At 31.9% G+C, this 14,180-nt stretch overlaps 1 protein-coding gene across 1 annotated transcript; it reads left to right on the top strand.

Moving 5' to 3' along the window:
- The first annotated feature begins 2,110 nt into the window (after positions 1–2,110).
- LOC145317422 (alpha-N-acetylgalactosaminidase-like) lies at positions 2,111–10,964 on the top strand. The gene is made up of 12 exons (XM_080158497.1): positions 2,111–2,285; positions 2,681–2,731; positions 3,320–3,380; positions 3,590–3,665; positions 4,801–4,899; positions 6,151–6,232; positions 7,149–7,329; positions 7,683–7,733; positions 8,162–8,341; positions 8,695–8,760; positions 9,265–9,454; positions 10,479–10,964. The coding sequence occupies exons 1-12, from the start codon at positions 2,140–2,142 to the stop codon at positions 10,661–10,663; spliced, it is 1,368 nt and encodes a 455-aa protein (XP_080014623.1). The 5' UTR covers positions 2,111–2,139; the 3' UTR covers positions 10,664–10,964.
- The last annotated feature ends 3,216 nt before the right edge of the window (positions 10,965–14,180 follow it).

Here is a 14,180-nt window from a genome sequence, read left to right as displayed (position 1 = left end):
AATCTATTCTTGATTTTAGTAAAAACCTTCTAAATCTACCTGTACGTATTTCCATCGACGATTTTTTGTGCTTCGCTACTTATGGATGTTGTCATCCTTGTTTTATTATAGGATTAATCTTAAAATTTTTACTCTCAATATCCGCGGAATGCTGTCTATAATACGATGCGATAAATTACCAATATATGAACCAGTAATTTAGTCGAATTCTTACATTTGCTTCCTACCAAATTTCATAATATTGACATTGAGAAAGCTTGCTTATGAATTTATTCGAGTTAGATTAAAGATCAACAACTCTTTTGGTCAAAATAATTTTGATGTGTTGCTTTAATTAATTATTTTAAACCAGTTCCCGGGCTTCAGTTCAAAATAAGATAAGGGAGAATTAAGCGATAAGATTGGAGTAAATAGAGTAAGAGTAACAATTTTATGAAATTAAGGCTTTTATTCAGACTCTAGGGGGATTTTCTACAGGACAAAGGCCTAAACCCTTTTTAGAAGTGAAGCTTCTCTATGCTTTTAGAAATATCTGTCTTTAAAAACGGAATGGGTGATACGCGAATTTCTCAGCTGCTAACGAAGTTAGATAGCTGAAATTTTTGGCGAAGATTCCCTGTATCAATGAGTATCCAGCAAGTAAATTAATTAGTCCGTCTGCCTGTTGGTCATGCTATAAAAAAGACATATATATTCCAATAATAAGGTTACTATATATTCTCTGTATATTATTTTGTTTGTTTCCATCCTTGTTTAACTAAGATAATATAAATATTAAGTACTCGAAAAGATATTTCTTTTTTTTCATTCCAGTTTAGCAAATAAATTCTTAATGTTGAATTTCAGAAAAAAATAATGATAGAATTTAAAGTTTTTAAATAATTTGTTTTTATTAGCGAGGGTACTCTATAAGCGTTCGTGTGGGTCTGGAATCTAGAAAGAAAATAAATACTGAAATTATATTTGTTGATTGATATATACAAAAAAAAATGAAATTTTTCACATTGACTTTTGCTGTATTGCTTACGGAAACCATTCATATTCTATAATATACAGTAGTAACCGATTGAGGTCTCTATTTCAGGTAGGCTTTCTATAGCTCCTGTGATGGTTTTAGGCTATTTTATTTTAGGATTTGAGTCTTTGGATAGGTTTAAGCTCTTTCATGTAGGCTTTCTGATCGTTTCAGGCAATTTTATTTTCGGGCTTAGGTCGTGAGGTAGTTTTAAGCTATTTTTCTATCCCCTTTTTGTCCGCCATTTAAAACCAGATCGCCTAAATACAAGGAACGTGTCACTAGTATAATGAACATTATTTGAGATAGTTTAATGAATATTTCACAAAAATAGTAAAAATGCAATAATATTTCTCTTTAATGTTTTACTCCATGTTGTGTGTCAATAAACTTTGTTGTTTGTCTCTGCAATTATTTGAACTCTTAGTCAAATCTTCTCTGCGTTCTTCTTTCCAGTTATAATTTCATTTTTATATGATCTTGTTTGTAAAAATGTGTGTTTTGTTGAGACATATTTTTTTATGTTTAATATCAGTTTCTTGTGATGTTTTATATTAGTAACATCAAAGATGTAATAAAACCCGAATATAAATCATAATATTTAAAATATTAGACAAAGAAAATAACAATTAAAAGCTATACAAACAGAAAAAAATCTGCAGATAGCTGCAAACTGAAAGTAAACAGCCGCTGAAACATGATCAAAGCTGCTTAAATTCGCTCTATTTTAAGATAATTTGCAGCCGTTAATTAATTTTAAAGACCTAATCAGATTGGAATTAAAGTTCATGGAATCCCCAATCATGAATTCACGGATAGGATATTCGATAATAAAAATCTTTGCACTCAAAGTTTTATGTGTAAAGTTATAATCGATATATTATTACTTGGATGTTGCACCTGATTTTCATGTACTGTTTCTAATAAAGTGATACCCTATCCCCTCCCTCCTACTGGACTAAAGAACTGACCAATAAATGAGGTCCGTGTTAACAACCTAAATTGACAATAAATTTTCCCCTGTCAATATATCCATTAAAGTTATTATTTTGGTAGCAGATAGTTTGAAGGAAAATTAGTTTTCCATGGTAACAATCAAATTTTAAAAATCTGATTTTAGAAAAATGCGTTTATTGCTATTGTTATCAATACCTGTGCTAGTGCATGGTCTGGAGAATGGGTTGGCCAGGACACCCCCCATGGGATGGATGTCATGGGAGAGGTTCAGGTGCAATACTGACTGTCAGACATACCCACAAGATTGTATCAGGTAAAATGTTTGTTTTTTCTTTAAAACTAACATTCAAAAAATATTCTTGAAGATAATTATTATTTTCTTAGATTTGTAAGTTTACCTTATTGAAATGCTTTATGTTTTAAGATACTTATTTGGCTCATTATTAAAATTAACATTATAGATCTCGATCCCTTTATAAAAATGTAATGTAGATGTATTTTTGACCATTTATTACTATTATATACTATTATTACTATTATTACTATTTATAGATTAAAAATGCTATTACATTTTTTATTCTTATTTTTTATCATCTTATTTGGAACTGCTGATCTATTTAATTAGAGTAACAATTTTATTCCATGAATGAAATTAAAAAAATATGGTTATGTTTCTATCTAAAGTTCTTGACTAATTATGCATTTTAGTGAGAGGCTTTTTAAAGAGATGGCAGATATGATGGTTAAAGAAGGATACAGGCATATAGTTGGCATTTTTAAAATTACAATACAATAATAATGTTATGAAGTATACAGGAATATAGTTGGCATTTTTAAAATTACAATACAATAATAATGTTATGAAGTATACAGGCATATAGTTGGCAGTTTAAAATTACATTACAATAATAATGTTATGAAGTATACAGAAATATAGTTGGCAGTTTAAAATTACAATACAATAATAGTTTTATGTAGTATACAGAAATATAGTTGGCATTTTTCAAAATTATACAATATTATTACAATATAAAATTTAATTTAAATATTTTGCTAAAAGACAAAGTGATCATATTGACCACAAATAAGCTTTAAAAAACATATTTTTAAGGCTTATTTTGGGTTGGTTTAGAAACATAAAAAGAATTAAGGATGGGGGGGGGGGGGGTATGAGAGAGTTGTGTGATTCTTTAGGTATGCGTTTAATCTCCAATAATTTAAAAGGTAACTTAAAATCTGAATTGCCTTTTTAAGCAGTGAAAAATAACCAATATAAAGAAATTAATATAAAAATTCCATGATTAGTTTTACCTAGAAACAGTTTTTAAATGCAATCTATATCTTTAGTGATGCTGGCTATGAATATATCATTATTGATGATTGCTGGTTGGATCATAAAAGAGGAGATGTAGGTTTTGTTTAATCATGATTATAATTCAAATTTATTTATGTGCTTATCAAAATTTGGTCAGGTTTTGATGGTAGAATTAAATCAGATTTTATTTCACATCAGTAGTAAGTACAATATATATTTTAAAAGAGCCAGTTAACACTCAAAGTATTCAAAACTGTAATAGGGAAGGATATTAAAATTGAATTATTTTTCATTTATTACAGGATGGTAAGCTTAAACCAGATCCAACAAGATTTCCATCTGGCATTGGTGCTCTCTCCAAATATATTCATGACCAGGGTGAGTAGAAACTAGTTTTATATCTGGTATTGGTGCTCTCTCCAAGTATATTCATGACCAAGGTGGGTAGAAACTGGTTTTATATCTGGTATTGGTGCTCTATCCATAAATATTCATGACCAAGGTGAGTAGAAACTAGTTTTATATCTGGTATTGGTGCTCTATCCAAGTATATTCATGACCAAGATGAATAGAAACTGGTTTTATATCTGGTATTGGTGCTCTATCCAAAAATATATTCATGACCAAGGTGAGTAGATACTGGTTTTATATCTGGAATTGTTGCTCTATCCAAATATATTCATGACCAAGGTGAGTAGAAACTGGTTTTATATCTGGTATTGGTGCTCTATCCAAGTATATTCATGACCAAGGTGAGTAGAAACTGGTTTTATATCTGGTATTGGTGCTCTATCCAAATATATTCATGACCAAGGTGAGTAGAAACTGGTTTTATATCTGGTATTGGTGCTCTATCCAAATATATTCATGACCAAGGTGGGTAGAAACTAGTTTTATATCTTGTATTGTTGCTCTATCCAAATATATTCATGACCAAGGTGAGTAGAAACTGGTTTTATATCTGGTATTGGTGCTCTATCCAAAAATATATTCATGACCAAGGTGAGTAGAAACTAGTTTTATATCTTGTATTGTTGCTCTATCCAAATATATTCATGACCAAGGTGAGTAGAAACTGGTTTTATATCTGGTATTGGTGCTCTATCCAAGTATATTCATGACCAAGGTGAGTAGAAACTGGTTTTATATCTGGTATTGGTGCTCTATCCAAATATATTCATGACCAAGGTGAGTAGAAACTGGTTTTATATCTGGTATTGGTGCTCTATCCAAGTATATTCATGACCAAGGTGAGTAGAAACTGGTTTAAAAATAGATAAACCAGTTTTATATCTGGTACAGGTGCTCCGTCCATACATATTCATAGAAACCAAATAAACCAGCTTATCTGTAAGTTCCATAGTGAAGACCATTTATTTTTTAACCTGTTTAGGTTTCATATATTACATCTATTATTTTTGTTTTTCTATCCGCTGATTTTATTAATTATATCTTTTGATTTTTTAATATGAGAAATAAGATTGTAGGTGAAATACATATTGGTTAATTTTAGGTCTAAAGTTTGGAATCTACGAGGATTATGGCAACTTTACCTGTGGCGGGTATCCGGGTGTACTTGGACACATGCAGACTGATGCCAATACATTTGCAGGTCAGTTCTACTTTAAATTACCAAACAAGAACGATTGTGTGGTTATGCTGTACAGTTTATACAAATAAAAATAGAAGAGATGTAAAGTCTAGGCTGCATGTTCGGGGCTCGGCAGCCGAATGTAAGCCCCCAGTGAAATTGCCTTTACTTTAAAATTTTGCTGGATATCTAAACCTATTCCAAAGCAGACTATACATCTTTAAATAATTTTATTTGATGCGCTCAAATGGGTTTGAATTTGAGGCTCATGCGGCGCGGTTGCTGATCACTGGCACATATTAAATCTAAATTACATGGTTTAGGTTTGCGGAATCTAAAAACTGAATTTTTATAAATGTTTATTGGTCTGAAATGTGTGCAAGATACTAAATGTAAGTGAATGTAACGCAAAAGTTTTAAGACATGAATTGTTTTGATATGATAAATAAAAAATAAAAAAATTATTTCGCCTACAGTATAGCAAAACTATTTTTATTTTATCAAATTGAAATCTGTTTTTTTTTATACAAAATAAAAGTATTTTTACATTTGTTATCTTTATATGTTATATTGTTACATAATAGAACTGCTAAATTGCAGTAATCATTGTTTACTTTGTGTAATAAGCAAATATAGAATTTCAAGATAATGTTACTAAGACTCAGTTTTAATTATAAACCTCACGAAACCTTTCCAAAATAAATTCCAAGATTTTTATGTATGAATGTTTTTCTTTTAAGCTCTTAGCTTACAAAAAAAACAAGATTTTAGGTGGTTAGATAGGTTCTTTTTCAGAATAGCTTCTAAACCAATTAATATCTGCTGAATTAGTACCGTTTTTAACAAATCATATAGCATCGTATTACAGATAATTTTCCACAAACAATCAAATAAAAATCATAGAATTAATACCAGTTTTGATGATACTGGTTTAATCTTATAATTTTTCATTTTATAATCCGCGGAAAGCTGTCTATAATACGATGCGATAAATAACTATTAGAGTATTCTGTAGGAGTATGATGTATTCTGTTATTAAAAAAAATGATGACAAGTTGATACACTTTCTTTTCCATAATCGGAATCAGGATCTGATAGAATTGTCTAAATAATGACAGAACGGTTTAGGATTCCAGATATATCAGAGCTTATAATACAAACTTTAATGGATTTTGATTCCGACTTTGTGTGCAAAAAGGGGTGGCTTAATCCTAAGCGTATGCTATTGCGGATCCTTTTTTCAATTCCTTATTTAAAAAAATAATATTTAAGAATGGGAAGTTGATTATGTGAAGTTGGATGGATGTTATTCTGATCCTAGCACAATGATTCAAGGATATCCACAGTTTGGAAGGTAAGTTTTTAAGTAGAAGTCGGATCTAGTGCAGTTTACAGTGAAATCTTCATAGCAACGATTATCTCAAGAAATCTATTTACTTAAAGGCTGATAATGGCTAAACAGTAAAACGTATAGATTATGCTGGACCAAGAATTCAACCGAACAAAGAAGCCTTACAAACAATTTGGAATAGTCATTACGCTATTCAGTGAAACTTTTCATGTGCATCATTAGATCTTGGCCTTTTTATGCCGCTTAAACCCCGTGCGGGTATGGTGTGTACGTTCAGCCGTTTGGCAGCTGGCAGCCTTTAAAGTTTATTGAGATTTTAACGTGCACTTCACGTTAAAGACGAAGCCCAAAGACGTAATAAAAATCCATCTCTTTTTTAGGGGTTTTCTTTCCCACTTCTCCTCTCATCTCCCTCATTTTATGACGTCACATGAATCAAAAGTTGTACAAAAGTGGTACAGATTGGGCTTCGTCTTTAACGTGAAGTGCACTAGATCCTAGAAGTATGTTAAAATGGTCCAAAGGGTCTAAAACTGAGAAAAATTGATGATTAGAGTAAAAACTCTAGACATAATAATGGATTTATTATTACTTTTATTTTACACCAGATTATCATGTACTCCAATAAAGTGAATTTGTAGCTGGATAAAATGTCGATGAGCCCCATATAAGTTCAGCTAATTTATATCCTATTAGAACACATACATTGGCCCATATAAAATTACTCTAATAAAATTACAATGGGAGGAAGAGGACAATGAACTGTAAATTACACTGGTGCCCAAAGTTTTCAAACTACATTATCTTAATTGTTGGCTCAAAAACTTTGAGTTCGTTTTAGAATTTTGATTGGTTAGTTATAAACTAGTAGTGTCCAATCTTTTCAACGACAATTTCATTATAAATATATTTTGTTCAGTTACCTGAACGCCTCTGGACGGCCAATGGTGTACTCATGCAGTTGGCCCGCCTACATGATCAACAACCATCCCAACTACTCCGCTATAGCCGAGCACTGCAACCTCTGGAGGAACTTTGATGATATTGCCGACTCTTGGGACTCTGTTCTCAGTATTATTGACTTCTACACCAAAAATGAGGTAATAATCAGAAAGGAAAGGGACAATGGGGTGTTTATTACACTAGTCCCCAAATTTTTTCAATAAGTTATCTTATTCGTTGGCTTAACAACTTGGGGGACTTTTAATGAATTTTAATTGGTTGATTCATTAGGTTCTGGGTCAATACGTTGCAACCAATAATTGTAAACAATAGAATGGGTAATTTTGTGTATAAACATTGGGGTTGTACATCAATTAGTCGGCCATTGTCTTATCCCTTTAGTTCCCTAGGTAATAATGGTACTCAATAATATCCAATCAAATATGTCTTCTGTGTCTTTGAGAGCCATTTTGTAATAATTAATCTTTTCGAAACTGTATTGTTTTTTAAGGATGGATTTGTTGAAGTTGCTGGACCTGGAAAATGGAATGATCCTGATATGGTAAATTATTTAGACTCATATATAGCTTAAGAACACCAATCTTAGCAGGCAGAAATATGCCTATATACTAATTTAATCCGGCTAATTTTTGTTTTATAATGGTGGAATTACATATTAAATTAAAACAAACGATTAATGTTACAAAAAGGTATTTATATGCCTTTTGCTGCTGTCTCAAACTATTTTTGCCATTCTCGAGGTTTTGATGGTGTGAAGGAGTTGTTTTATTAAGTTGACTCTGAATTACTTTTATTTAAGCATATAATTTTTTCTATATATCATGTGAAGTAAAATTTTCATGTACATCCAGTCGGTTTTTGTCCAGATGAATTTCAATTGGTCGCAGATCTTATATTTTTTTGGACACTAATGTTACCGGCGCCGATAATGGGTTAAGATAATCGAATGATCAATCTTTCTTTATTAAGTTGATAATTGGCAACTTTGGTCTCTCCCTGGGTCAATCCGAGGCCCAGATGGGAATGTGGTGCCTGATGGCGGCCCCCCTCATCATGTCTAATGACCTCAGGCACATGAGGCCGGAGTTCAAGGCAATCCTGCAGAACAAGGAGGCCATCAAGATTAATCAGGATCCCCTGGGAATCCAGGTAAGCTGCCAGTTTTTCCCATTTTTGTCAGGCTTTTTTTATGGTTTAAATGTTTTGAAGTAAATCTTCTCTCTAACTGTACCCATACAAGGATGACAACTCATATAGGAATCAGCATGCAACGTTTGAAATCGATAGGACAATTCTAATATGCCTAAATTAACGAAAAGAGCTATCCGTTACGTACGTACGAACGGACCGAACCTAATTATAGAAAATCTTCACTTTTAAAAAGTGTATGTATCAATTTCAAGTCTCGCACTTTTTATGCATTTGTGATTTTTTAAATAGTCAAATTGTATTGGATCTTTAGTTATCATATAATACATACACATGAAATTAAATATTTTTAGGCAAAGCAAGTGTACAAACAAAATGATATTGAGATATTTGCTCGGCCAATTATGCCTTCCTATCAGGTAAAATCTAAAAAAATATTGTCTATTACTTCTTTATTTTTGATATTTCAAACAAAAAACAAACCTTATTTTATGACGAAGACCAAACTGCATAACTTTTGTGTCACTTTTGATTCCTGTGACGTCATAAAATTAGGAAGATGAGAGGAGAAGTGGGAAAAAACTCCTAAAGAAGAGATGGAGAATATGACGTCAAAAGTGGGCACGGGGGGGGGGGGATTCTCGCTTAAGGTGTAACACCTCTTTAAAAAAAAGTTTGGGACGGGTTACAGTATTCTTTAAAAATATATTAAATCAAATTATTATGTTAGGATGACTAAAAAAATGTATGCGGCCTTAACGTACAATTTTACCCAACCTCCTTTCAAGGTTGAGATTTTTGATGAATTAAAAATCTTGAATAGGCGTTAAGACAGATTTAAATCATGTTTTCAAAGAAACTTTCATTTCTATACATATACGTGATACACTCATAGATCTTATATAAGTTTATTTTATATTTAGGGTAAATACTCCATGGCTATTGGAGTGCTAAACCGGTGGGCCGAGGGAACACCCATCAGAGTTCAGGTTTCTCTCAAGAGTTTGGGCCTCACAAATGTCGGAGGTTATACCGCCAAGGATGTTTTCTCTGGTGTACCACTTGGCACTTTCTCCCCTGAGGATACCATCACTCTGGATGTTAACCCTACAAGTAAGTATAATGTATAATGGAGACTCGACAAAGTGGCTGAAAAAAAGCCGTGTGACGTCATAAAAGGGAGAGATGAGAGAAGTGGGAAAGGTAACCTCTTAAAAAGAGATAAACCTATTTTTCGCCACAAGGCTCATTTTTTCATCCACTTTGTCGAGTCTCTGTATTATGAAGCAAAGGAGTGCTTTATAATAATACACGACTATATGAGCACTCTGGAAACTTAAACATAGGGTGTTTTCTCCTGCGTACCACTTGGCACATTCTGCCCTGAGGATACCATCACTCTGGATGTTAACCCTACAAGTAAGTATAATGGAGACTCGACAAAGTGGCTGAAAAAATGAGCCGTGTGACGTCATAAAATTGAGAGAGGAGAGGAGTGGGAAAGGAAACCTCTTAAAAAAGATGGACCTATTGACGCAACAAGGCTCATTTTTTCATCCATTTTGTCGAGTCTCTGTTTAATGTAGCAAAGGAGTGCTTTATAATATTACACGACTGTATGACCACTCTGGAAACTTATATACATAGAGTGTTTTCCCCTGAGTATACCATCATTCTGGATATTAACCCTACAAGTAAGTATTGTATAATGTAGCAAAGGGTAGTTTTAAAAAGATAATCCGACTCTAGGACCTTTCTGGGAACTGAAAGGGTAAGACAATGGACTATAAATTGATTTACAGCCCCCCCCCCCCCTCCCTTTATGAAAACAACCTTGTTGTATTTTAAATCATATATTAAAGGCTTTAGAGTGTACAACCCAATCAAGTTTTTAATTCAAAGATTAGAAGAACGAGTTTAAAAACTTTGGGTGTCGATATAATTTACAGTCCAATGTTCGCTCAAACACTTATGTAATAATATATTCATAAACATAGTATTTGAAGGTGTTTTGACAAGTTTTTGGAGAGTATTGTAAAGCTGTAGAATAGTCACCTATCGCATCGTTTTATTGACAGCTTTCAGCAGATATTAAAATAAAAAATTTAAAGATTAAAACAAGTTTTCTTCTGTTTAGGTATCCGTTTCATCCGCCTGGACATCCTGTCAGGTATCAGGTACAGCACCCAGGAGAGATGGAGATGGAATGCAGAGAACAGAGCCTGGATGGCCACTCTGGAGGACAGTTTGCCAGATCAACCTGGAAACGGCCAGAAGGGTGTTTGTGTCACCAAACCTGGTCTCACTGGCTGGCTAAACTAATTCTTTAATTTTTAAAATAAATTCTTTATGAAAGAATAGGTTTTTTCCCCGCAGCGTTAGATCCTCCCGTTAAGACTATGAAACTGTTTTTTTAAGTAAATGTACGAAAAAGTATTTTTAAGTAATGTTTTTTATCCGCGTCTAGTTGGATTGATTTGATTTTTCAAAAAAAAGACAAAAATAATGGGGAATGAAAACAAAAAATTTAAAAATATCTTTTACTGATTGTTATTTTTTTAAAATTTGATTGTATTTATGAAATAGTATTTTTAACTGAAATAAAATATGGAAAATCTGAAAATTGACTATATAAAAAGTGTTATTAAGTTAAATAACTTAAAATTATAGTATGTATCATAATATAAAGGTCATGAATTTTCTAACCAAAACAAAAGATAATCTGTTTAAAAAAACGCCCCTTTCCTTCATGTAATGGGTGGTTTTTTTTACAAGAAATTTGTGGGTTTATGAAAGAGCAATTTACTAGTAATTGATAAGTATTGGTATTGATTGAGAAAACTGAGGTGGATTCTTAAAAAAACTTTTTTTCTCACTGTCTCACTAAAATTAGTGAGGCTCGCTAAAAAAATTGTAAAAAAATCCTCCAAAGGCGCATTGAATATCTACAAAAATTTAAGAAAATCTTATGTTAATAACCCTTTTATGATTTTATTTAATTTTTGTAGATTTTTTAATGAGGTGAGCCAAAAAGTTTATAAAGAATCCACCTTAGTTTTATTAAATTGTGTTTTTATGTGCAAAGCTACCATACAAACCAACCGTTTGGTCGGTCGTTTTGTAATATTTTGTATTTTTGTTTAGTATTAGTGTTAGTCTCTTTAAATAGTTTTATGAAGCAAATTTGTTTAATTTTAAAAGCGAAACTTTTCTATAATTAGAGTCGGTCCGTACGTCTGTTCGTAACGGATAGCTTTTTTTGTTTGTTTATTTAGGCATGTTAGAATTGTCCTATCGATTTCAAACTTTGCATGATGATTCCTATAGCAAAACTTGTATATTTATATTTTGTATATTCGGTTTTGACACTCTACAAGTGGTAATGTTCGTCTGTCATACCATTTCAGAGCTTCGCTTTTATGGATGTTGTCATCCTTGTTTTTTTTTATACCAGCATAAATTCGACTCTGATATTGTAAGTTATTAATAACCATTCCCGTGTAGTTAAAACTTTATCAAACAATGAATTTTAAAGGTTTCATATAAAGTCTAGGTTATGTAAAGAAAGGTAAGCTTTTAAAGTAAATATTAATTTAATTGTAATTCTTTTTATGATTCTTGCACAAAAGAGGTAAAATGTATTTGTTTCTGTCTGTACCAAAGATCTCACAAACCACTGGACCAATATGGCCCTCTTTTACTAGAATTTACTATAGCACATGATTTGGGCATATGATTTGTTTTTTACTTTAGGTCAGTTAGGTTAGGTTATATTGGGTAATGTAAACCAATAGTTTTCACAGACTAAATTTAATTGGCCAATTTATTAATATAAGAGCTAATCAACCTGATGTATACATCGACATCATAAGGTAAAGGGATAATCGACATAAATATATGTACAACATTTGCCATGGCTTCTAGAAACCTATATATGCAAAATTGTATTATTAATAATGACCAACCGTAAGTGACGCGTTACATATTACGCTTCAGTGTCAAATTTATTTATCATTTACTTTAATACAAAACCTTGACCGAAATAAAACGATAGATAACGAAGCCCCCCCCCCCCCCCCAAGCCATGATGATATTTAATATTTTTATATTGTGTAAATTTATAGGCATGATATCATCAATTTTGGAATAAATAGGTTCTAAATGCTATAAAGCCATGTTGAGCAGAGAACAGCTATAATAAGACAGCAATAGGGGGCCTATCTATCTATCTATATACATTACATATACTAGTTAGACCTGTTCATTATTTGGAAATCTGTATCGAAGCCATCCCCATCCAAGGTGGGTGATAAAGGGGTTTTTACTCCCTTCAAACTTTCAATTCCCTAAATTTACCCCCTTAATTTTTTTAAATACATAAATTTCCCCCCCTTAAACTTTTATCCCCCTCAAAAAAAAAAGCTTGGACGTCCTTGAAGCCGGGCAAAACTTGATCTTTTTGATTGCTCTGAAATATATACGGTTACTTATTTTGGTGAGGATTTCTCAGAAATTGAACATCTTTTATGTAACTTACTTTGGTCGTCTACTTGTCCGCGAGAAGACACGATTTTCTTTAAAAGGATTGCATAAATTAATGAGCCTCTACTCTCTAACTTTCTTCATCCATCCATTCATCTTGGTATTCTAATAATTGCTTTTCTCGTATTCATTCGAATCCGGTGGATGGGAACCGGTTCTCATTCATACGAAAAAACTATCTAGCATCGTATTATATCCAGCTTTCTACGAATATAAAAATGAACAATCATAAGATTAAAACAAGTTTTTTTAGCCCGTGCCTTCGGCACCTTGGGGCTAAAAAACTGGTTTTAATCTTATAATTGTACATTCTATATCCGCGGAAATCTGTTAATAATACGATGCGAGAAATAACTATTAATATTTCTGTGCATAAATCTTATAATTGTTATCATATTTGATTTCAGAAAAAGAATTTGAAAATAATGCACAGATCTATTCTTAACCTTTCTTTCTTAATATTATAACAAATACTATTATGTCCATAAATAAAGAAAAACAAGCAACATTTTAAAGTAAAAATAGAAAATAAAAATTTTTTTGGGCAGTTGTTATCAATAAATCACTGATAATGACATTTTAGATAATTATCTTAATCTAATAAGAGTATTTTATATTTTAAATAAAACGAGGAAGTTGGAGATATTTTAGCAAACTTACGTTTGTGTGGACGCACAGACACAGTCTATTATAGTGTAGCTGCGCTGCTAATAATAGCCTAACAATATTTTTAACCTTTTGTTGTGGGCTTTGGTCACATTAGTTCAGCAACACAAATTTTCTTCAATATAAAACCAAAATTTTGCTGCTTATTCCTGAACTAAATATGTTTTTGGTACCACCGTCTTTTTTTCACTTCAATATAGTGAAAGTAAATATTTTCAATGGATTTTTAAAAATGCATGTATATTTTTTTGACAGCTCTGACAATGGGCGATAAATTGATTTACATCCCCAATAACGATACACAAAATAACCCCGTCTGTAGATTACAATAAGTAAAGGAGACACTCAACGTTAAGAGACAACAAGTCAAAATTAAATAAGTCTCGAAAGTTGTTAACCCAACAAAGAAGAAAACATTATTCTAAAACTTTGGGGACTAGTGTAATAAACAGCCCAATTTCAACTCCCTTCCTGGATAGAATGCCAACATTTTGACAAAGATCGTATTTTCATTGTGCTCTAATTATTAAACTGTTATGGTTTTTATTAAACTTTGACATTTATGGTACCAAATTTTGAATTGTTACAAAAAAAGTTGTTAAATTTAGTGAATTGAGCCGCTTTTTGGTTA

This window comes from Acartia tonsa, chromosome 4 (genome assembly GCF_053477335.1).
Source record: "Acartia tonsa isolate MP-2025a chromosome 4, ASM5347733v1, whole genome shotgun sequence".
NCBI lineage: Eukaryota > Metazoa > Arthropoda > Copepoda > Calanoida > Acartiidae > Acartia > Acartia tonsa.
The sequence above is the reverse complement of the archived record's forward strand: the minus strand, read 5'-3'. Positions and strand labels throughout refer to the sequence as shown.